The sequence below is a fragment of the Lemur catta genome, chromosome 23, assembly GCF_020740605.2.
Source record: "Lemur catta isolate mLemCat1 chromosome 23, mLemCat1.pri, whole genome shotgun sequence".
Lineage (NCBI taxonomy): Eukaryota > Metazoa > Chordata > Mammalia > Primates > Lemuridae > Lemur > Lemur catta.
The window spans coordinates 16,969,249-16,995,685 of NC_059150.1; the positions used below are offsets into that span (position 1 = coordinate 16,969,249).

Sequence of the window (26,437 nt, forward strand, 5' to 3'; positions counted from 1 at the left end):
TAGAAAGTAGAATGGTGGTTTCCAGGGGCTGGGGAAAGGGAGGAATAGGGAATTCATGTTTCATGGGTGCAGCATTTCTGTTGGGGAAGATGAAAAAGTTTTGGAGATGGATGGTAGTGATGGTTGCACACAGTGTGAATGAGGTTAATGCCACAGAACTGTACATTTAAAAATGGTTGAGGCCAGGCACGGTGGCTCATGCCTGTAATCCTAGCACTCTGGGAGGCGGAGGCAGGAGGACTGCTTGAGGTCAGGAGTTCGAGACCAGCCTGAGCAAGAACGAGACTCCATCTCTACTGAAAAATAGAAATAAATTATCTGGACAACTAAAAAATATAGAAAAAATTAGCCGGGCATGGTGGTGCATGCCTGTAGTCCCAGCTACTCAGGAGGCTGAGGCAGAAGGATTGCTTATGTCCAGGAGTTTGAGGTTGCTGTGAGCTAGGCTGACACCATGGCACTCTAGCCCAGGCAACAGAGCAAGACTCTGTCTGCAAAAAAAAAAAAAAAAAATGGTTGAAATGTTAAATTTTATGGTATAGATATTTTGCAATAATAAAAAAAGAAAGAAAGAAAACATAAGGATAAATCTTAATGACCTTGGGTTTGGCAATGGATTCTAAGGTATGACACCATAAACATAAGAGAAAAAAGAAAAAAACTGATAAATTAGATTTCATCAAAATTAAAAACTTGTGCATCAAAGGTCAGTATCAAGAAATTAAAGAGAAAACTCATAAAAAAGAGAAAAAATATTTACAAATCATATATCTGATAATGGTCTAGTATCTAGAATATGTAAAGAACTCTAACAACTCCCAAACAAAAAGATAAACTCACTTTAAAATGGGCAAAACATTTGATTAGACATTTCTCCAAAGAAGATACACAGTCGACGAGTGTGTGAAAAAATACACAGTATCATTAGTCATTAGGAAAATGCAAATCAAAATCATACCACAATGATGTATCACTTCATACCCACTAAGATGACTACTAAAAAAAGGGAAAATAACAAGTATTGGTAACGATATGGTGAAATTAGAAGTATGGCATAGGTGGTGAGCTACTGTGGAAAACATTGTGGAAGTTCCTCAAAAAGTTAAACATCAAATTACCACATATGACCAAGCAATTCTACTCCTAGGTATATAACCAAAAGAACTGAAAACAGGTGTCAAACAAAACACATGTACACAAATGTTCATAGCAGCATTAATCACAATTGCAAAAAGGTAGAAACAACCCAATTGTCCATCAACTGATGACTGCATAAACAAAATGTGGGATAGATTTATAATTCAGTCATAAAAAGGAATGAGGTACTATTACATGTTATAACATGGATACACTTTCAAAACATTATACTATGTGAAAGAAGCCAGACACAAATGACTACATATTTTATGATTCCATTTATATAAAATATCCAGAGTAGACAAATTCATAGAAACAGAAAGCAAATTAGTGGTTGCCATGGTCTGGGGTGAGGGGGGAAATAAAGTGACTGCTTAATGGGTACAGGGTTTCCTTTTGGAGTGAAAACAATGTTACAGAACTCCATAGTAGTGATGGTTGCACAACGTTGTCAAATGTACTAAACGCCATTGAATTGGACACTTCAAAATGGTTAATCAGGCCGGGCGCAGTGGCTCACGCCTGTAATCCTAGCACTCTGGGAGGCCGAGGCAGGTGGATCGCTCGAGGTCAGGAGTTCAAGACCAGCCTCAGCAAGAGCAAGACCCCGTCTCTACTAAAAATAGAAAGAAATTATCTGGTCAACTAAAAATATATATAGGAAAAATTAGCCGGGCATGGTGGTGCATGCCTGTAGTCCCAGCTACTTGGGAGGCTGAGGCAGAAGGATTGCTTAAGGTTGCTGTGAGCTAGGCTGATGCCATGGCACTCACTCTAACCCGGGCAACAGAGCGAGACTCTGTCTCAAAAAAACAAAAACTAAAAAAAAGGTTAATCAGGTAAATCTTATGTTATGTGAATTTTACTTCAATTAAAAAATAAAAGCTCCACTCTTACCTGACAGTTAATGTCAGCTCTATATTGTAGTAGAACTGTGACTAGTTCTTTATGTCCTCGGTCACATGCCCAGTGGAGTAGAGCTCTACCCTAAAAAACAGAAAAATATAAATGAATGATCCAGTTGTGGGAAGGTATGAAAAATTACCTATGGAGTACAATGTGCACTACTCAGGTGATGGGTACACTAAAAGCTCACGCTTCACCACTACCTAATATATATAACGAAATTCAACTTGTATCCCCTAAATCTATTAAAATTTAAAATGTTTTTAAAAATACAATGTTTTAAGAAAGACAAAAAGAAATATGTAGGCCGGGCGCGGTGGCTCACACCTGTAATCCTAGCACTCTGGGAGGCCGAGGCAGGTGGATCGCTTGAGCTCAGGAGTTCGAGAGCACCCTGAGCAAGAGCGAGACCCCGTCTCTACTAAAAATAGAAAGAAATTATCTGGCCAACTAAAATATATATAGAAAAAATTAGCCAGGCATGGTGGCACATGCCTGTAGTCCCAGCTACTCGGGAGGCTGAGGCAGGAGGATTGCTTAAGCCCAGGAATTTGAGGTTGCTGTGAGCTAGGCTGACGCCACGGCACTCACTCTAGCCCCAGCAACAAAGTGAGACTCTGTCTCAAAACAAAACAAACAAAAACAAAAGACATAAAGTACTAAATATGAAATATTAATTTTAATCCTTGTCTACCAAAGACTCACAGTTACTATTACATGTGTTATTTCTATTCTCTACTGTCAGAAAATCTTGGTCTAGTTAATGAAAGAAGCCTACCTGGTGAAAAAGAATAAACAAAACCCCCAAAGCTAAAGGCTTTTCTTAAGAAATGAGTGATGTGTGGCTTAACACTACTTTTTGAAGGTGGTAATGATGTTGTCTTTTATAAAGAATGGAATGTTTTCCCACATTAAGTTGAAATCCCTGCTTTTTGCCATTTTAGATAAGATTTAAATAGACATAGGCTGCAACAAGGATGGGTTTAAAGTAAAAAGTACTTTTCAAGAAAGCTTTCTAAACCTTCCTGTATTCTATTTTATCATTCAGACTCTTCACACACCTATTAGTTCAACTAATTAAACCGGGATCTATTCTTTAAACAAAAAAACAGAGTAGGAAAACGTCTTCCCTACAAATTGTCTTCTTCTTCTGCTTGATTTACTTTTATACCTGGGAATATCTGTTTTCCAATAGGCTTATACAAAATCCTAAAAAGGAAGAAAGCAGAAAATTTGAAAATCTGGGCAAATCACTCACAATTTGTTATAGCAGCAAAACTATTTTATTTTACCTTGTTTGGAGCCCACTAAGAGTTTTTGAAAATGGAGACAATTCCAAAAGCCAGTAAAAAATGTATTGTTGAGTACTACAACAGAGTTTCTCATGTTAAAATTTCTGTAGCTCTAATGTGACCTGCTGTTACTAGGGTAATAATTCAAAAATCTTCCATATGAACAATCAGACATTTTAATGAAACTCTTTGAACAAATACCAATGAATAAAATGTCCTATAGTTCAATGTAACTGTTTCACAGCTTTTACATTAAAAGAATCAGACAAAATTTCAAAGTCCCTATTATTTTTAGTTCTAATTGTAAGTATATATTTTATAAACTATTAACAAGAATTATTGCATAGTTAAAATGATGTGTGATATGCTCACATAGGGCACTTACCAGAACTATCTAATAGTAAAGTAGGAAAATATAATATTAATATATCTAGTACTTTTACCACAATATGTACAGATAATTTCTATCTTTCAACTGGGTGGGTTCCTGATTTCTCTTTAGGTTTGACCCATCAGGGTTATATCAACTAATGCTAAAATATAAATCCTTAGCTGTTTCAATGGCAAAGCAGATAAGCAACACATTTTACTGTTAATGGGAGTTATATTTTAAATTTCCCATATGTGGTGCCAAAAATTTACTTTAGGGGAAACACCTATGACTGGACCTCAGTACTGATTTTCACGCTGGATGTATTTTCCAGAAGGGTGGCACACATATAGCAATGTTTTAAGAAGGATGATGTGCTCTCAGACATTTACACTATGCTTTTTAACACGTTTTTTTGACCTGCAATGCAATTAATTTTTGTAACACATTATTTTAATGGTACACTAATTAACCTTGAATTAGAATGAATTCTCTGACAATGACTTTCTGTAGAAGTGCTGAAGATACCTACATTAAGACCACCTAATGACTAATACATTCTGCAGTATTAAAATGCTTCAAAACAAGAGTAGAATTAAACATACTTATAAATAAACATAGATTAAACAAACCAGACTTTGAAACTTTTACCTTCAACATGCTATTTAAATGAACAAAGACCAGCACAATGAAGTATCTAAATGTGATACCTTTTACTTCTTCAAATTATAAAGTTCCCGTAAACATGTTCTAAATTAAGATTATTATTCAAGTAATAACATAACCAGTAATTTGAATAGATGATATCCTTATAACTAATTATGACAAAATCAGGAAATAAACACATGTGGTTTCTTTCCTTTCTCTTTGTTAACCACAAACATACATAGACCAATACAATATAATCAATAAATTATTTTAGATACAGGATACCATAATCTCTCCTCCAGAAAGAAAACCATGAATTAGGTACACATTAAAGCTATATTTGCTTAAAGACTTTATCCAAATTTATGAAATCTTTTACCTATTTGTATATACAGTTCTTTTATCTTTTGACATAAGTGATATAATCTTTCATAAATGGTAAAGTTAAATTTATTTTTATTGCTACTTCAAAAATTGACAATTCTTTCTTTGTTTCTAGTTTTTAAAACTCTTCTGGAAAAATATCCCAGAAGTATTTAGGATATTGGTGGGGCAGGGGAGTCATTATTAGAAGGAATCTTTGTTTGGTCACCAGAAGGCCACAAGCACTGTTTGGAGAGCTCTGGATAAATTCTGGAACTCAAATACAGTAAAATACAAGGAGAAAAAAAGAGTTCTCATCTATCAACAAAAGGTGCTAGTACTGTCCTACTTCAGACAGACGAATGACTCTAAAGTGCTTTGAAAGTGCAGGGTAGCAGCTAACCTATTAAGTGGTATTACTTTTATGCCTTCTGGAAAATACAGAGAGCAGGTCTTAATATTTTACATGCTTCTTTGATATCCATAGTTACTTGTCCTTAAACCATATAGAATTTTTTTAAATTAGATTTTTCTCCTGGATATCACAAAATTAAATGAAAAGCGATTCTATTATAAAATGGGTCATGTTCTTATGGTATTTTCAGATCAGATACAAAGTACCATACATACAGTAAATAAAAACATGGCAAATTTGGTATATTTAAGTTTGTAAGAATTATTACCTTGACATTCTATCAAATATGTATGGTTATGGTACTGCCTAATTTGCAAATGAAATACTACAAACCAAGTGGACCTGAATTTCCCTCTGCAAAAAATTTGGGTGTCAATTTACAATTGTAGTTGAGATTAACTACTAACAACCTATAATGTCTCCATCTCCTTTATCCTATCCCTATCTTCTACCCTTTGCGGCAGCTGCTGCTGCTGCTGTAGCAGCTGGCCCACCGTGAGAACTCCCCTACATGCAACCACCAGAAATTACACAATGCCTCCTACTTCCACTTCCCTCTCCATAATGAAATGACAATGTTGTTTCAAAAACTCTGTCAGGAGTAAGATTGGGAGACAGTTTAAGATCTCAAGATATACCTAGCATGGAAGCCAATGGTTCCTTGTGGGATTTACCAGCATTAAAGAAAACCACACACCAGTATGTGTGATACACACTTCAAATTGGCAACTATTTGATCCCTTTCACTGGCTAAGATCTAGGATAGGGAGAGGTGGTATTGCTAAGTTGTCAGGGAGAAAGATTTAAAATGCACTACTTTTAAAAAATCCCTTCACAAGCATTTACTAAACCATAATGTTAGTGACTTACGGGTCAAAGAATAAATGAGGGAGATATTATTTCATCCTGTATAAAACAGGTAATAACAGCAATAATAATAGGAAGTTGCCATGAAAACAGCCCAAATATCCATCCTATATTCACGTGATAAAACATTAATCAGCAATACAAAAGAAGGAAATACTAATCTATAACAACATGGATGAATCTCAAAAACATGCTGAATAAAAGAAGTCTTACACAGAAGAGTATATGCATATAATTCCATTTATATAAAGTTCTAGAACAAGCAAAACTAATCTATGGTAAAAAGAATATCAGAATGGTAGTTATCTTTTGGGGATTAGGAGAAAGGACTGGCTGGGAAGGGGCATGAGAGAACTTTCTGGGGTGATAGCAATGTCCTATATCTTGACAGGAGCTTCAGTTACACAGGTATATGCACTTGTCAAAATTCATCAAATGTGTACTTAAGATTTGTACATTTCATTGAATATAAATGTTATCTTAAAATAAAAACTAAATACTGAATTCTAGTTAATTATATGCATGCTAAAGCATTTAGAAGCAAGTGTACTGTTGTCTACGTACTTTAAAATGCTTCAAAACATAAGGTTGGTGGACAGATAGATGTTGATAAAGTTAAGTATAGCAAAATAGTAGTGAATCTAGGTGGGAATACAGATGTTCATTGTAAAATTCTTTCAACTTCTCTGTATGTTTAACATTTTTCATAATAAATTGTTGAAAAAACCCCAAAATTTTATACCCATGTTCATATCAATAACAAAAATATGAACATCATTCACAATAGTCAAAAGGTGAAAGCAAACCAAGTGTCCACTGACGAATATTTGAATAAAGAGAATGTGTTGTGTATATACATACAATTGAATATTATTCAGCTTATAAAGGAAGAAAATTCTGACACACGCTACAACATAGATGAAACTTGAAGACATTATTCTAAGCGAAATAAGCCAGTCAAAAAGGAACAAATAGGCTGGGTCTGGTGGCTCATGCCTGTAATCCTAGCACTCTGGAAGGCTGAGGCAGGAGGATCACTTAAAGTCAGGAGTTCAAGACCAGCCTGAGCAAGAGTGAGACCTTGTCTCTACTAAAAACTAGAAAAACTTAGCCAGGCAACTAAAAATAGAAACAAAAAATTAGCTGGGCATGGTGGCAAGCATCTGTAGTCCCAGCTACTTGGGAGGCTGAGGCAGGAGGATCACTTGAACCCAGGAGTTTGAGGTTGCTGTGAGCTCGGCTGATGCCCCCGCACTCTAGCCCAGGCAACAGGGTGAGACTCTGTCTCAAAAAAAAAAAAAAAGAAAAGAAAAAGAAAAAAAAAGGAACAAACATTGTATAATTTCACTTATATGAGGTCCCTAGAGTAGTTGAATTCACAGAGATATAGAAAGTATTACAGAATGGTGGTTTCTAAGGGCTGGGGGAAGGGAGGAATGGGGAGTGTTTAATGGGTACAGAGTTTCATTTGGGAAAGATGATAAAGTTGGATGGTGGTGATGGTTGCACACAATGTAAATATAGTCAATGCCACAAAACTGTACCCTTAAAAATAGTTGAAAAGGTAAATTTCATGTTATGTTTATTTTACCATAGTAAACAAATAAAAAATAAGTTGCCAAAGTTCATAAGATTTAAACTACTTTCACTCTTTTCTGATTTTGTATTAAATATGAGTTTCTAATATAAAGTATAACCATAGGCTTGATTTTTAAATGGCACTACCTACATTAATGCAAATGAGCATAACAGTTTGTAGTGCGTTTCTTAATCATGAGTGTGAATAAACAAAGTTCCTTCAAATTAATATCTTAGTCAACTACACCAGCCATCTCCAACCTTTTTGGCACCAGAGACTGGTTTCCCGGAAGACAATTTTTCCATATACTAAGGGTGGGTGGGGGGATGGTATCTGGATGATTCAAGCGCATTACATTTATTGTGCAGCCAAACCTCTCTGCTAATGATCATCTGTATATGCAGCTGCTCCCAGCCACTAGCATCACCACCTTAGATCACCAGGCATTAGATCCTCATAAAGAGTGCAACCTAGATCCCGCACATGCGCAGTTTACAGGAGGGTTCATGCTGCTATGAGAATCTAAAGCCGCTGCTGATCTGACAGAAGGAGCTTATGCAGTGATGCCAGTGACGGGGAGCGGTTGTAGATACAGATGAAGCTTTGCTTGCTCGCCTCCTACCGTGAGGCCCAGTTCCTAACAGGCCACAGACCAGTATGGGTCCTCAGTCAGAGGGTTGGGGACTGCAGAACTACACAACTAAAACAACAGATACTCTAAAGTAGAAAGTTATTTAAGAGGATATAATTTTTTCTTCCTTCCTTTCTCGAATCTTAAATAAAAGCATAAATTTAGCCTCAGTATACTGACCCTGCCTCTTAAATCTTTTTCTTTCCTGTTAGGTTAATATTGTCAGTTTTGCCAGAGTTTAGAGCAGCTTCTCAAGCCAAAAGCATGTAAATTATATTCTGACACGAGCCACAGATGTAAAACAAAGCAAGAAAGGAAAGGAATGGGAGTCAGGAGAAAAATGACCTCCTTCGAAGTACTTGAAAGAATCAATAGACATATGGAAAATGGCTAATGATAACAATTATACCATCAAAAAGATAGAAAGGAAAGAACTAAAGAAGCAGCTCAATGAAAGGAATTTCGGAGTGCATTAGATAAGAATCTATGAAAAACCAGTGTACCACAATGAATGCTTTTGCGGGAACTGATGATAGACAGCTGCATGGCAATAATGTCATCTATTTTGCTAAAATATTATGTTGCTACATTTGTTCTAAAACAAATTTATATTATTGCAAAGATTTAAAATACTATTTAGGACAGGCGTTGTGGCTCATGCCTGTAATATTAGCACTGTGGGAGGCTGAGGTGGGAGGATTCCTTGAGCTCAGGAGTTCAAGACGAGCCTGACCAAGAGCAAGATCCCCATCTCTACTAAAATAGAAAAATTAGCCAGGTTTAATGGCATGTGCCTGTAGTCCCAACTACTTGGGAGGCTGAAACAAGAGGATCACTTGAGCCCAGGAGTTTGAGGTTGCAGTGAGCTACGATGATGCCACTGCACTCTAGCCAGGGTGACAGAGTAAGACTCTGGCTAAAAAAAAATAAATAAATAAAATACTATTTAAATATTATCAATAAGCATGTATTTAGTGTTTATTGTACATGGCACTGATCTGAGAAGTGTGTGACAATAATTATATAGACATAATTTGTGCCTGATGTTTGGTAAGAAATATTCTACTCATATTTTAAATATATTTTACAAATTATTTAAATCATCCTTTCTCCTTAAAATATATTTTCTTGAAAGAACCATAAATGTTTGGCATGTGTGAAGAGCTGTATTAATATGAATCAAAGATAAAAACTGAAGCATCATTTAAAAAAATAAATAGGCTTAAAGACTTTGTCTTTAACTTTTCTCTTTACATTCGCTACCTCAATTTCTAAACATTTCACAAATGAGATTAAAAATATAATAAAAGTTGTAATTTAAATAAAAAATAAGTACACATAACACCAAGGTACCAATTTGTACCTTTAAAAATCTAATATATAGATAGCTTCCTGAATAGTAAGTACAATTATGAAACTTTTTTCTATTATGTGAAATATAAATAATGTCCTAATTACTATAGCACAGTAGGAAATACCAGGCAATTTTCTCAAATTAGAAATACATGCATTACTATTTTAGTACAGGTTGAGTCTCCCTTATTCCAAATGCTTAGGACTAGAAGTCTTTTGGATTTTCGATTGTTTTTGATTTTGGAATATTTACATTATATACTTACTGCTTAAGGATCCCTAATCCAAAAATCTGAACCCAAAATGTTCCAATGAGCATTTCCTTTGAGTGTCACATCAGCACTAAAAAGTTTTGGATTTTGGAGCTTTTCAAATTTTGGATTCTTAGATCAGGGATATTCAACCCATAGTAATCACAACATAAATGAATAAAAGTTATATATAAGGAACTTTAATTATGCATAATAGGTAACTTCATTATAAAATACAATTAAATTTTATTTAAAAAGCATTTCATATGTATTTGTGCATATACTATTAATATAATCTTTAGATCCAAATATATGCATTTCAGATAATATAATAATTTATAAATTAAAAATTTATGATAATTTTTTTTTTTGAGACAAGGCCTCACTCTGTTGCCCAGGCTGGAGTGCAGTGGTACAATCATAGCTCACTGCAACATCAAACTCTTGGGGCTCACACGATCCTCTTGGCTCAGCCTCCTGAGTAGCTGAGACTACAGGTGCATGCCACCAAGCCTGGCTAATTTTTTATTTTTTGTAGACAAGGTCTTACTATGTTGTTCAGTCTGGTCTCAAACCCCTGACCTCTAGCAATCCCCCAAATTGCTAGGATTACGACGTGAGCCACTGTGCCTGACCCTAAATTTATAATGATTTAATAATTTATCGTGTTTATTTCAATGTGTGGGAGTGCAAATGTAGTTTATCATTTTATGACTGTCATTAAAATTTTTTATGTGCTCATGGCAAATTTTAAGTGCAATAAATTTTAGTCATCTAAGGGCAAACTAAAATTGGGCTGAACCTGCTGGATGAACACTTTAAGTAAAAAATGTATACCATGCCAAGCATCCTAGGCAATCAGTAGGGAAATATCTCAAGTTCAAATTTCAGATAAACACAAAAAGGAACTGGATGTTCTTTTAAAACTATAATTGTTACAGTTGTGTGCACCTATAGTCCCAGCTACTCAGGAGGCTAAGGCAGGAAGATAGCTTGAAACCAGGACTTTCAGGAATTTGAGGATATAGTGAATTGTGATAATGCCTCTGCACTCTGCACTCTAGCCTGGGCAAGAGAGTGAGAACTTGTTTCTTTAAAAAAAAAAAAAAAAAAAGCAACTGCCTTTTTTACTGACAGGGGGTTAAAAATATTTTGCTAGAAACTTATTTTTGAGGTTATATACTTTTAGTCCATCATCAAGGCTTAGTAAATTGTTTTATTTGCTAGAGCTTTAAAAGTCATGTAGCCTACTGTTCATTTTACTTAGGATGTTAAGTTTGATTTTAAGCTCCCATCTCCCTTATGTTCTTAAATTAATTCATACAAATCCCTGATTAATAATAAAAGGGCTTGCCATCAGTATTCAAAGCCCAGCCTGAGATGTCATGGCTGAGAGGGCAGAAATCTGCTTGGAGCAATGAGAGAACCCAACTGAATTCTTGGCGTCTCAGTCTATGAATGTGTAAGCACTTCATCTGTTCATGGAAATACAATGTTCTGGCAGGCTGGGGGTAAAGGTAGCTGCATGGGTAACAAACTGGAAGAGCTGAGAAGCAGTACTACATTAAAGTAGCCAAACAGTAGAAGCAATACATTTTGTAATTTTTCCTTTTATTTTTGCAAAAAATATGGTATTTAGTGTAAGCTATTTGTGTTCTAGGCACTTATTCCACTGCTGTCTGTCCAATGATCTTTGCAGAGGTCACATGTGGATTCGATGTTTAGAACTATTTTTTAAAAGAAATCATTGCAAATCAGAGCATAACACAGGGGGGCCAACTGAAAATTGCTCTCTTCCTCCTCCTCTTTTTTTTTTTTTTAATTATCCTTCTAAAATCTAGTGCTTGGAAGAATGCTCTCCCAGACCTGATTTCTACTCACCAGTTGTATGCATTTGAGCAAGTAATTGTACACTTTTGAACTTTAGTTCCTGTCTGTAAAATGAGGATAGCATCTACCTCAGTTAGATGACTATTGTAAAGATAATATGGTAATAAGTGAAAGTATTCGGTAAACTACAATGCACACTGTATAAAGTATTATTTGAAAGACAGAAATATTAATAGAGATCATATAGCACATACAAGATACTTTCCAGTGAAAAAACTGAGACCTTGAAAAGGTAACTGGCTTCCTCATCCATTTCTTCATTATATTATCATTCTTCATTCATATTGTTAAAAATAATCAAAATAACTAAAATTTGAGTAGCTCAACTGATTCAAAATCTTTTAAAAATATCAGATAGATAAACACAAAACAAGAAACAAAGAGCATATCAGAATATCTAAAAGAGATGATGTCACTCTGATGAGACGGTGATATAAGTAAGAAATAAATGTTTGTTGCCACAAGCCACTGAAATTTAGGGGTTGTTTGTGCTACAGCAAAAGCTGACTGATACACATAATCCATAACTAAGCAATGAACAATATTTATATAGTCATAATAATGTAAACATTGATTCAATAGAAATTCAATCAGAAAGCTGAAATTAAAAGTTGCAATATAACTATATTAGGAGGAACAGGACGGTGATGACAAGTGAAACAGTTAAATCCCAATATAACATAGAAGGAAATCAAACAATGTCTGAATTTGAAAAACAAGAGATAGAAGTATATTATTTAGAATTATGTGTAGGTAAGTTGCAAAACAACCAACTAAAAAAAATTGCAAGAGTTTGCCTCAAGGGAGCTAGCACAAAATGTGAGAAGGATGCAGGTAAGAAAGTTAGTTTTTTTTTTTTTGTAATATGACTAATAGTACGATTGTTTAAAAACTATCCACATGTATGAATTTTATAAAAATCTTAATTTACAAGCACAAAAATTAAAAAACAACAGTAAAATAAAGGGAAGCAATCATGCCTGATTTACTAAAAAAAGCATGTACAGGCATACCTCGTTTTATTGCATTCCACAGACACTGCAGTTTTCACAAATTGCAGGCCTGTGGCAACATGGCATCAAGCAAGTCTATCAGTGGCATTTTTCCTACAGTACGTGCTGACTTCATGCCTCTGCCGCACTGTGGGGTAATTCTCTCAATATTTCAAACATTTTCATTATTATTCTATCTGTGATCAGTAATCTTTGATGTTGTTATTGTAACTGTTTTGGGGTACTGTGAAAGACACCCATGAAGACAGCAAACTTGATCAATAAATGTTTTATGTGTTCTGACTGCTCCAATAACTGGCAATTCCCCCATCTCTCTCCCTTTCAGGCCTCCATATTCCTTGAGAGACAATAATATAAAAAAATTAGGCTAGTTAATAACTCCACAATGGCTTCTAAGTTTCAAGCGAAACTTAGTTTCAAGAGAAAGGAAGAGTCCCACATCTTTCACTTTCAATCAAAACCTAGAAACGATTAAGCTTAGTGAGGAAGACATGTTGAAAACTAAGATAGGCTGAAAGCTAGGCCTCTTGTGGCAAATAGCCAACTGGTGAATGCAAAGGAAAAGTTCTTGAAGGAAATTAAAGTGCTATGCCAGTGAACACATGAATGATAAGAAAGCAAAACGGCCTTATTACTGATATAGAGAAAGTTTAAGAGATCCAGATAGAAGATCAAACCAGCCACAACATTCCCTTAAGCCAAAGCCTAACCCAGAGCAAGGTCCTAACTGCCTTCAGTTCTATGAAGACCAAGAGAGGTAAGGAAGCTGCAGAAGAAAAGTTGGAAGCTAGCAGAGGTTGGTTCATGAAGTGTAAGAAAAGAAGCCATCTCCATATAATGAAAAGTGCAAGATGAAGCAGCAAGTGCTGATGTAGAAGCTGAAGCAAGTTATCCAGAAGACCTAGCTAAGATCACTGATGGAGACGGCTACCCTAAAGAACAGATTCCAATGTAGACGAAACAGCCTTCTATTTGAAGAAGATGCCATCTAGAACTTTCAGAGCTATAGAGGAGAAGTCAGTGCTTGGCTTCGAAGCTTCAAGAGACAGGCTGACTCTCTTATTAGGGGCTAATGCAGCTAATGACTTTAAGTTGAAACCAACGTTCATTTACCATTCTGAAAATCCTAGGGCCCTTAAGAATTACGCTAAATCTACTCTGCCTGTGCTCTATAAATGGAAGCAAGCAAGGCTGGATGACAGCACATCTGTTTAAAGCATGGTTTATTGAAATTTTAAGCCTACTGTTGAGACCTACTGCTCAAAAAAAAGGATTCTTTTCAAAATATTACTGCTCACTGACAATACTACCCAAGAACTCTAACAGAAATATACAAGGAGATGAATGTTGTGTTCACGCATGCTAACACAACATACATTCTGCAGCCCAGGGATAAAGGAGTATGTTAGACTTTCATGTCCTATAATTTAAGAAGTACACTTTGTAAGGCAATAGCTACCCTAGTGATCCCTCTGATGAATGTGGGCAAAGTAAATGGAAAACTTTCTGGAAAGGATCCACCATTCTAGATGCCATTAAGAACATTCATGATTCATGAGAAGAGGTAAAAATATCAACCTTAAAAGGAGTTTGGAAGAAGTTGATTCCAGCCTTCATAAATGACTTTGGGGGATTCAAGACTTTATGGGGGAAAATAACTGCAGATGTGGTGGAAATAGCAAGAGAACTAGAAGGAGAGCCTGAAGATGTGACTAAATTGCTGCAACCTCATGACAAAACTTTAACAGATAAGGAGTTACTTCTTACGAATGAAAAAGAAAGCAGTCTCTTGAAGAGGGAATCTACTCCTGGTGAAGATGCTGTGAATATTGTTGAAATGACAAGAGATTTAGAATATTACATAAACTGAGTTGAAAAGCAGCAGCAGGGTTTGAGATGATTGACTCCAATTTTGAAAGTTCTACTGTATGTAAAATGCCATTGAACGGCATCACATATACAGAGAAATTGTGCATGAAAGGAAGAGTCAATCGTGGCAAACTTCATTGCTGTCTTATTTTAAGACATTGTCACAGCCATCCTAGCCTTCAGCAACCAACACCCTGGTCAGTCAGCAGCTATCAACAAAGAGGCAAGACCTTCCACCACCAAAAAGATTACTACTTGCTGAAGGCTCAGATGATCTTTAGAATTTGTTTTGTAATAAAATATTTTTAATTAAGGTATTTACATTGTTTTTTAGACATAATGCTACTATACACCTAATACACTACAGTATAGTGTAAACATAACATTTATATGCACTGGAAAACCAAAAATTTCATGTGACTTGCTTTATTGCAGTGGTCTGGAACTGAACCCACAATATCTCTGAGGTATGCCTAGGTTCTGATTCTGAAAGGCAAAAAAAAAAAACCTAACTGGAATCAGAAGACCTGGTATTTTTTCACAATTTGGCTTCTGCTTTTCTCTAGCCACATCTTTCTTGGCTGTTTGTTTCATTGCTTGGTGGAGAACAAACAGTATTACTAGTCCCCTTTTACTGTAATAGTATAGTCTTACATTTTCAACTTCAGATGCCATTGAGAAAATATCACAGGAAAGATGTTGCCTAAAAGTGAGATAATATTATTAAGGGCTAATCAGCATAGGGAGCTCTAAATTGATTATTTATCTACTCTAAAGATTATCTATGATCATAGTATGTCTTCTTCCTAACAATTACCCCCTTTTGGCCATCAGTAATCTTTCACAGCACCACCAAAGAATGAGAAAAATAATTAGAGGTGAATTAATAAATTTTGCTCCTTTGTTAATACTATAATTCAGGGACAGTTAAAACTCAATATGTGAAAAGATTTATTCACAAAACAAATAAATTAAGAAGTAATATATTTCATATAATAATTTACTATAGGATCCCTTTAAATAGTGGGTCAGTATTTAAATTATTGGATTTACCAAAATTCTGACAGAGTTTTCTATAAATATATTTATTGAGCAAAGAACAATATATCTGTTTAAGGTATAAAGTAATTTATAAATGAGACTTTGATACTACCTATAGATTTCACTTGTTATGCTAACAGTCTCTCCCTTTATCATAAACAAATGGGAATTATTTGACTCCTGCAAGTTTCAGGGAGTAACTTCTAAAACATAGATAAAAATATGTTGGCTATAGACACAGAAATGTCTTAATTGGATGACATCATCTCATTTAGATATTCTGATATGCTCTTGACCATACTGTACTTTGAGTTGTAGTTTGTCGGCTTACTATTTACAAAAAGGCATTGGGGCAGAACAACAGAGCATAAGGATATATTTAGCAGGGCATATTTTTCATACCTCTTCATCTTTTAGATTCACATCCACATTTTTCAACTTGATGGCTTTGGTTATATGGTCAATGTTGTTTTCCCTGCAGTAATCAAATATGTTTTTGTCTTCTTCCCTAGAGTTAAAAAAAACAAAAACAGGTGTTTGTCTTACTGGGTAATACATAAAAGTTACCCATTTTTAATACAACCTGTTTGCTAATGACATAGACATTAATAGAATCAGTTTTTATAAAAATATTTTACATGAACAGTAATGGATTTTCAATAGATATATTACATCCAAACTCCGAAAAGACTAAAGTTGTTAGCTTACTACTTGTCTTACAGGATAACAGAATAAACTGCTACTCAAGTTAAAAATATTTACATATATATATAAGAAAGTAATTTTCTTAAAGGAAAGATAATTCGTTAGAAAAAAGAGTATTACAAAATTCAGAAATCCTTTGTAAGACAGTAGAATCAAAGACTGGGAACAAAAGCTGGGAAGTATACTATGTACCCAGCACTATTCTAAGCATATTGCAGTGCTAATTCATTTAATCTTTAATCCAGCAACTTCACTTTACAGATGAAGAAACAGGCAAGGATGAGAGGTTAAATGACCTGTGTCAAACGGCACCACATTTATCAAATAAGGTAGAATAAGAGCTAGAATAGATCAACTGACTTTGTATATAGTACATTTTTCTATTATATCATGCTGCCTCTTGACTAGTTAGTTGCAGTCTATTCCAAAATCTAAAGTAGAAGTTCTTAACTTGAGGCCTATGAGTGCTCTAAAACAGTATACAGAACTATCTTTGTAATGCATGTGTATTTTTCTGGGTGTTGTATGTATATGGCAGGGAGAAGTGGGGGAATACCTTTAATTGAAGGATCAGTGACTTCCAAAAGGATCAGTAATTTAGACAATTAGCAATGAATCTGTCCTATAGGTCCTGAATTTTATGGACAGGTACATAAGAATGTATTTTGAGTTCCAAAAATTAAACTAGTGTGCTTTATAACCCAAAAGGCCAGAGTATCCATTCATCAGAAATTAAAATATCTGGTCTTAGGAGTTCTTTCACTTTAAAAGCCAATTTAAATGCCTTATGCTGTATAAAAAGTTATTTCTAGTCACAGCTAATTATCTTAAAGCACACTACTTTGGCATCAACCATCTAAAGCTTTCCTTAAGCATTTGATGTATTTAATTGAGCACCTATTACCTGGCAAGGCACTGGGCAAGATTCTGTTGATAACAGACACAAGGCTAAGCAAGAAAGTTTGCCTTCAACACATAAACACTATAGCTGGGATGAAAAAAATCTCTACACCATCAACATAAGGTAGAACTTGGATCTTTAAGAAAGACTATAAAAGAACAGATGAGAAATAGCCTACTTCAAGCTGAAGAAAATGAGGTAGGTCTTTATCAAGAAATCAAGTTTAATAGGAATATGTGACCACTTGAAAATATTCTGTTTTGCAGAAGAGAAAATGCTTTTCCAGATCACTTACTCTGTAAAGAAACAGGGAAGTCTAAGGCCAAAACCCCAGAAAAGAGAGGTCTAATTTTTAAAATTAGCTATACTTAACTGCTATCAAAAACACAGTTTCTGTGTGAAAGAGTGCATTCAGAGTTCCAATTTAGGAATAATAGGGGCCTATTTCCCCCTAATCCAGGAACAGAGAACCCTCTAATCAAGAGACAGAAACTTCAACTGTGAAAAGACTCTGCCATTTTAAGCCATAACAAAAATACACTACTCGTCAATTGTTTTGAATTTTAAAATAGTGGAGAATTGGTGGTGGGGCACAGGAAGGAAAGTAGGAGGATCCCTGGGATGTGGGTTACCCATACCCAGTAATATGTAAGAGTTATTCATAGATGAGAGGACCTTCTGAGTGGTCCCTCTTCCTGAGCCCAACTTCCAAATGCACATGTATACTTATGCCATAAGCAGTAAAAGAATAAACATAGTACAAACATATTTAAATTTTTATTTTGCTTAATATTTAATATGTTTTTAATATTCCTTAGATGCATCATCTATTATTTTGTTTTGGTATATGAATTTTTTGAGGGCAGGGGGCATTTATTCATCTACATACCTGTTTATCATATATAGTTCATCATCACTAAATATGTCAGGCACAGAGGTATTTATAAAATACTTCAGGATAGGGTACACAATTTAAATTAGATGTTAAAAAGAGAAGTTAAATAAAATCATCACAATTGTGCTACAAAGATGAGTGACTAATATAAAAAAATTTAAGTAATATACTTGGGCTTAGTTGTTAAATATAGCTAGCTATCCAACCCCACACCAAATTTTGACTATTTTATCTGCCACAACCAAGCTGTCTTTATACAATGTCACCACCTAGTGGCCAAAATGGAGAAATGTCTGCACCAACACTTCCGCATCTCCTTTCTTTCTTGCCCCCTAATGAAATCAAACTCTTTCTTGCTCTACATTTCTCTGTTAAGAGCTCAATACAGTCTTCCATAGTCAATATTTTCCTCTATATCCATATTTATCTGAAATGAAATAACATGTGCAAATGAACCCAGCTATTATGAAATACAGTAGAGCCTTAATAAACGTGTCCTTTCACATCTTCTTACTTATCTTCCTTTCTCTTATGATTTTTAACTGTTATCTCTCTTCCTCTTTGTTGAATGTAAGTATAAAAATTATCATATTCATTCTCTATGGATGAGTATGAGTTATGTTCACTATGCTGCCCTAAAAGATGTCCCACTTTATCCCTAGCACAAAATAGAAAGTCTCTCTTTAGATTACTCCACGTTTATTCTGAAATTGACAGAAAATACATTTATATACCCAAAGGAAAAAAATCACTGGTTTTCCTTGAAATTCCTTCAAAACATAAGAACACACCCCTATGGACAAGAGGGATGGTGTTTAAGTATCACTATTTTTCATCCAATCACAGGAAGACTAGATCCTTGACCATTGCTAAAAATGTTATCTGTACCATTTTCTATACAGATTATATTTTCCTATAAAAAGAATAATCCAAATAGGTTTCATGGCAAGACACATAAAGTCCTTTTACTTACTATTTCGTCTACTTTGTAGAATTAAAAAACACATTTATGAGACTAGCTTGGAAATCTACTTGACAGGTACATTCAACAAATATTTTAATTCAATACGTGTATTTATCAAGCAACTGGAAATTATGTATAAAACACAGTAGTCCAACAAATACACAATGAATAAGTATTTATTGGATGAATGAAAACCTACAGAAAGTAAGCCAATTATCTACAAAGATACAAACAAATCAAACAAAGGAATCTGTGGGCTCTATGGTACACAAAGACCTTTAGAAGGATAGCAGGTATGGATAATTTTAAATGAATCCATTCCCAGCTCCTCAACTTCTAAATGAATGCACTCTTTACTAATCTACCTGAAAGGCTCCTGTGGTACATATTTCACGTCACCATTCTCCTTTTCCATATTCCCTCTGTGCAAACACTCTCCTTCTGGTTTGTAAAAGACAGGCAGACACCTCTCTCCTTCTAGGAAGTATAACCAAAGATTTTACTAAGATTTGGCAAATGAATATTAATTAAACTTATTACTCTTTTGCTAAAAAGCATCCTCTTTAATATACTAGGAAAGGTTTGGGAAAAATTAACCCTAGGTTGGATTGCCTCAAAATATAAAATCCTCCATGATACCAAATAAAGGGACAATTTTGGTGAAAACTTGGTGTTGAGAAGCCTCCTGTAATTGAGATTAGAGTACAGAAGAGATGAAAAAATAAAAGACAGGCTCGATGCTGTTTCATTGTAATAAAAATTAATATTCATCTGTTAAATAAACTATTTTTAAAAGCTCCATGCATCTTATTAAGAGACACATTTTCAATAAAATTTTACTTATGTTTAATAATTTAACAAAACTTATAATGTATGCTGTTTTGATCAACTGTATAGAAATAATTATAAAGATAACTGAGAAAAAAATTAAAGCTTAAACTTTTGGGTCACAGAAAATTAATTATTTTAAAATTTCAATTTATATACATATTTTTGCACAGAGAATTATGATACTGTGATAAGATTTCACAGAAATATATTACTTTAAAATCAAATTATGTAAAAGTGAGAAAAACGGAGAAAAAAGAATGATACAAAATTTCTGTTAAAGAACTTGTTCATGTACTTTTTAATCAGGAGCAGAATCTTATTTTAACTAAACTTTTTATTTTGAGATAATTGAAGATTCACATGCAGTTGTATAAAATAACACAGAGATCCTGTGCACCCTTCACCCAGTTTGCCCCAGTGATATAATACCATGTTCATGTATTTTAGAAGATGGATTATTCTTTATAGTATTTAGATTCCACTGGACACATATAAAAGACTAATCTGTTTATTTAAAAATGGCATTATTTATAAAATATAAGAAATTTTATCCTTTTCAATTATTTAAGCATTTAATGAAAAATTTTAAATGTTATCTTAAAAACATAACAGGGAACATAGTCTTCCCAAAACTTCTTAGGGACTACAAAAAGATTTTTTGAATAATATTGCTCTCATTCAATATTCTATAAAACAGAGGCCAAAAAAGCAAGGAATGGGCTACTCAACAAGGATGGTCAAAGAAGAATTGACATTATAGCCTAGTCTTGAAGGATGAACTGACAAATAACCTCACTGGGTTATCAAAGGATTAGGAAGAATAGGAAGAAAAAGCATTAAGCAAGAAGAGGTATTCAGGGGAACTGCAAGCAATTGGTCAGGGCAGGGTGTTGGGAAATAACGTTACAGGGATAATCAGGACAACAGATCACAAACAGCCTTGGCACAGGGCTTATAATGTAAGTAACAAGTTAGTTGGGGAACGAAATATTTATCCACCCTCCAAAACCTGGAGTAAAGGAAAATAAGATTGCCCTCTTAAACAAACTAAGTAAGTACCTAATGAAAGAAGAAAAGAATGTCTTCTTGATTCAGACACTAACCGTAACACATCTAAAAAAAAATGCAAACAAAACTAAATGACAACTTACCATCAGTAAGAATGGTTAGCAATGAACCACAGGGGGAAAAAAGCCAGCCAGGACAATTTGAACACTGACCAAAATAAACAATTCATCTGAGGCAAAAAAACATTCATGAGGCCTGATTAGGACCTCAGCTAAAGCAATTCTCAAAATGATTCACCTTCCCCGGCTCTATTTTTATTTTCACAAATGATCAACCAACTATTAATCTGTCTTTTTGGGCTCCTCAACACTCAGAAAGGGGAGACCCAGTATTTCAATCACTACAAAGGCATAGTACCTTTGGTAAGTAAATAATCATTTCAGGGGGTTATCCCCCCCTCTTTTCTTTTCCTTTCTTTTCTTTTTCTTCCTTTCTTCTCTTTCTTTTCTTTCCCTTCCTTCCTTCCTTCCTTCCCTCCCCACCCGCCCCCCTCTCTTTCTTTCCTTTCTTGTTTTGAGACACAGTCTTTCCCTGTCTCCCAGGCTAGAGTACAGTGGCATTATCATAGTTCTCTGCAACCTCCAACTCCTAGGCTCCAGTGATCCTCCTGCCTCACCCTCTCAAGTAGCTGGGACTACTGGCACGTGCCACCACCCCCGACCAGCATTTTAGTTTACAACTCAGTTTTAGGTCAATTTTTATTATTGTTACTCTGTCTTTAAGGGTCTGCTCATCTATGGGACTTTTTTCTAGATCTTTCAGGTTGAAGAATGGACCCTGATCAATGGTAAATTCACCAAAAAAAAAACCAAACAAACAAAAAAACCCACTCTGTGAAGTTCCTTTAAAGCTAGTCTTTCTAGGATAAAGGCCTGAATCACATGCTGTCTTACAAAATTCAGTTGTACTGCTGGTGAATATTACTTCTTTGTAGGAATTTAATTTCCCAATTTATTTGTTGCATGTATAGCCAGAAGTTTTCTATCTAAAAGGTAAAGGATTGTTATTCTGTCCAAATATGATGTCAGGAAATAATGCTGTCATCTCACTGATCTCAACTGATTAGGATCTTGAACATTCTGTGTATGCCAAATAAAAAGCCCAAAGCCTAATGTTGATTCTTTTTAATATGATCTTCCATATAATCTTCATTTTATATATATATATCTTTATATAATCTTTGATATAATGAAAACATCAATATTTTAGAAGTTGAGATGAAATGTCTACATAGAAATTAAGATCCTCTATTTTAAAAAAGTATGTGTTAATTTATAAACATAAAACATTATACAGGCATATTTTAATTTTAATTACAGCTGCTTCTCTCCTCAAAGGAAAGAATCAAAGGTTTTTAGTAAAGGTGGTTTAAGACTTATTTGGGAGAAGCAAAATAGGTAAAGTCAACTCCTAACTCTCAAGGATTTGATAGTCACGGCTGCCATATTTAGCACATTGAAAATCCCCACTTCTAATTAATATCTAATTAAAATTTTAGACGTTAATTTCACCTTGAAGAACACTGTTTTTGAGTGTCAATCTTATCACACTGGGGAAATGCTCCAGGACATTGGTCTGGGCAATGATTTCTTGACTAATATCTCAAAAGTGGAGATGGCCCAGAGGAATATGAAAAATTGCTCAACATCACAAGTCATCAGAGAAATACAAATCAAAACTACAATTAAATATTATCTCACCCCGTTTAAAATGGCTTTTATTCAAAAGACAGGCAATAATAAATGCTGGTGAGGATGTGGGGAAAGGGAAACACATACACTATTGGAAGGAATGTAAATTAGTGCAACCACTATGGAGAACAATATGGAGGTTCCTCAAAAAACTAAAAATAGAACTACCGTATGACCCAGCAATCCTACTGCTAGGTATATATTTAAAAGAAAGGAAATTAGAATATTGAAAAGATATCTGCATTCCCATGTTTATTTCAGCACTATCACAATAGCCAAGATTTGGAATCAACCTAAGAGTCCACCAGTGGATAAATGAGTAACAAAATGTGGTGTGTGTGTGTATATGTACATATATGTATATATATACACAATGAAATATTATTGTGGCTGAACAATGAAATATTATTCAGCCACAAAAAAAAAAGAATGAACTGACATTTGCAACATGGATGGAACTGGAGAACATTATATTAAGTGAAACAAGCCAGGCAAAGAAAGACAAATTTCATGTTCTCACTCAAATTAAAACAATTGATCTCATGGAGATAGGTTGAATAGAATGTTACTATAGGCTGGGAAAGGTAGCAGGGAGGGGAGATAAAGTGGGGAAGGTTAATGGGTGCAAAATACCATTAGTTAGATAGAATGAACAGTATTTGATAGCACAACAGAGTGACTATAGTCAATAATAAGTTATTGTATACTTTAAAAGAACTAAAAGAGTGGAATTGGAATGTTCATAACACAAAGAAATGATAAACGCTTGAAGTGATGGATACCCCAATTACTCTAATTTGATTATTATACATCGCATGCCTGCATCAAAACATATGTACCCCATAAATATATATAACTATTATGTACCCATGATTAAAAATAAAAAATTTTTTTTAAATCTTACTAACAATCACAAATGAGAGTCTATATTATGATCCTCAAGTAAAATCTCGCAAACAGTGCCTCCTTTCTAAAATACCTTATTCATAAGCCCTGGAAGAGGCAAAACACTAATTGCACATTAACTATGTTTAAGAAGTCTGGCACTCACATCAAAGCACTTAAAGTGTTTTGTTTGTTGCACTGTTCATAAAATAATTCTTGAAATCCTGAATGGATATTTGGAAACTATTTACTAACTTGTCATAGTTCATTGATTATAAAACACAATTTTTTTCATATTTTAACACCTCGTATGGATCTTATAATCCACAGCATCTTATAATTAATAAATAGCATTTTTTGTAATGGTATTTAAATAATGATGTTCTTAAAATAAACGGTGCCTTGGAGTCAAAGAAGTAATAAGGTAGGTTCAAAATACACAGTGTCAGCTGGGCACAGTAGCTCACACCTGTAATCCTAGCATTCTGGGTGGCTGAGGCAGGAGGATCTCTTGAGGTCAGGAGTTCGAGACCAGCCTGTGCAAAAGTGAGATCCCATCTTTACAAAAAATAGAAAAGTTAGCTGGGCACGGTGGTGCACACCTCTAGTCCCAGCTGCTTGGGAGGCTAAGGCAGAAGGATCACTTGAGCCCAGGAATTTGAGGTTGTAGTGAGCTATGATGACATCACTGCACTCTAGCTGGGGTGACAGGGCGAGACTCTGTCTCAAAAAAGGAAAAAAAGAAAAAATACAGTGTGAAATGGACTAGTGAATGACTGAAGGAATGCCTATACAGTTGACTCTTGAACAACACGGGGCGGGGGGGAGGGATTAAGGGGTACTGACCACTGCCCCCCAGTCAAAAATTCACGTATAACTTTACTCATAGCTACTGTTGACTTGAAGCCTTCCCAATAACATAAACAGTCAGCTAACACCTATTTGGTATGTTATATGTATTATATACCATATTCTTACAATAAGGTTAGAGAAAAAATGTTAAGACAAATCACAAGGAAAAAATATATTTATTATTCATTAAGTGGAAGTGGATCATCATAAAGGGTTTCATCCTCCTCCTCATCATGTTGAGTAGGCTGACGAGGAGGAAGAAGAGGAGGAGTTGGTCTTGCTGTCAGGGCTGGCAGAGGCAGAAGAGGTGGAGGAGGGGGAGGCAGGAGAGGCAGGCGAACTCTGTAACTTTATGGAAAATACATTGTCACTTGTCTTTTTTGCTTTTTCATTTCTCTAAAAATGTTTCTATACAGTACCAATCTATCTTCCACCGTTTGCTTTCATTTTAGTGCCCACATCATAGAAGGGTCCATATGGTATTAATAAAAAAAGTCAAAAGCAGTCTTAAACAGAACCCTTCTCCCAGACTGTCTAACGTCAATTTGTTTTCGGCACTGCTCCTTCTACATCTTCTTCCTCCTTGTCTGATATTGGTTCGGAAGCACTCAAATCAACTTCTGTTTATTCCTTTGGCTTAAAGTCTGGTAGCTCTTGAATTTCCCCAAGATCCATATCTTAAAACCCTTCAACATTCCCACCTTTTTTGCCATATCCACAATCTCTTTCAGGATTTCCTTGATTGGCTCCGTCATAAAATCCTGTGAAGTCATGCACAACACCTGGAGGCAGTTTTTTCAGCAGGAATTTATTGTTTCAGGCTTGATGGCTTTCATGGCTTTTTCTATAACTACCATGGCATCTTCAATTGATCCTTCCAGATTTTCTTGATGTTCTCTCTATTAGGGTTCTCTTCCATAGCATTAACAATCCTTTCCATAGAACACCATGGATGAGCCTTAAAGGTCTTGATGACCCTCTGTGGTCTAGAGGCTGAATTAGAGACGTTGGGTTTGGGGGTAAGTAGACTGCTTTGATACCTTTGGTGGTGGTGAGCAGCAGCGTCCAAATATCTAAAGAACCTTAAAAGGCAGTCCCTTACTGGCAAGGTACTTCCTGACTTCAGGTACAAAGTATCAATGGAAAGAATCCAGAGAAATGGTTCTTATTGTCCAGGCCTTCTTGTTATACAACCAAAGGACTGGCAGATGGTGTTTATCTTTTCCTTCAAGGCTCAGGGATTAGCAGCTTTCACACAAAACAGTAGAGTTAGCCTATCCCTTTCCTGCCTTAAAACCTGGTGCTTACTTCTCTTCCTATTAATAATAAATGTCCTTTGTGGCATTTTTTTTCAGAATATGGCACTTTTGTCTGCATTAAAAGCTGTGCAGGCAGATAACCTTTCTGCTCAATGATTTTCTTAAGGTGTCTGAGAATTTGTCTCCTGCCTCTTGGTCAGCAAAAGCTGCTTCTCCTGTTATCTTGACATTTTTTAAGCCAAACCTCCTAAAATTATCAAACCATCCTTTGCTGGCATTAAATTTTCCAGCTTTAGACACTTCACCTTCCGTTTGCTTTAAGTTGTCATATAATGACTCTGCTTTTTCCTCAAATCATATTAGAGTTATATAGATGTACCTTTCCTGTAACAACCCTGCAGCCATATGAAAGCTGCATTTTCAATACTAGATACAAAGGTACTTCGCAAAACATGCAAGGTTTTCACAATTGTTGGCATAGCTGCAGGGTTGGCTTCACGAATTTCCTTTTCTTTTTTTACAGCGGTCTTTAAGCTGGATTCATTTGTCTTGAAATGGCAGGCAATCACAGCTGCAAACCTCAATCTATAATTCATATCAAGAATTCAACTTTTTCTTATAATGTCATGACTTTTCTGGGCTTCTTGTGAGCTCTTCCAGCATTACCAGTGGCACTTTGTATGGGTCCCACGGTGTTATTCAAGGTTTACAGTATTGCACTAAATACAATGAAAAAATACTCAAAAACCACAAGCAATCAC

The 26,437-nt window shown here is 35.1% G+C and overlaps 1 protein-coding gene across 1 annotated transcript in view; it reads right to left on the reverse strand.

Moving 5' to 3' along the window:
* The window catches only part of ACBD6 (acyl-CoA binding domain containing 6), a 125,900-nt gene that overhangs the window by 55,131 nt on the left and 44,332 nt on the right, over window positions 1-26,437 (reverse strand). The window contains exons 5-6 of the mRNA XM_045536005.1: window positions 16,028-16,133; window positions 2,035-2,124 (exon numbers count right to left, since the gene is read on the reverse strand). Coding sequence (XP_045391961.1) covers window positions 2,035-2,124; window positions 16,028-16,133 — 196 coding nt within the window. The remainder of the gene's footprint in view (window positions 1-2,034; window positions 2,125-16,027; window positions 16,134-26,437) is intronic.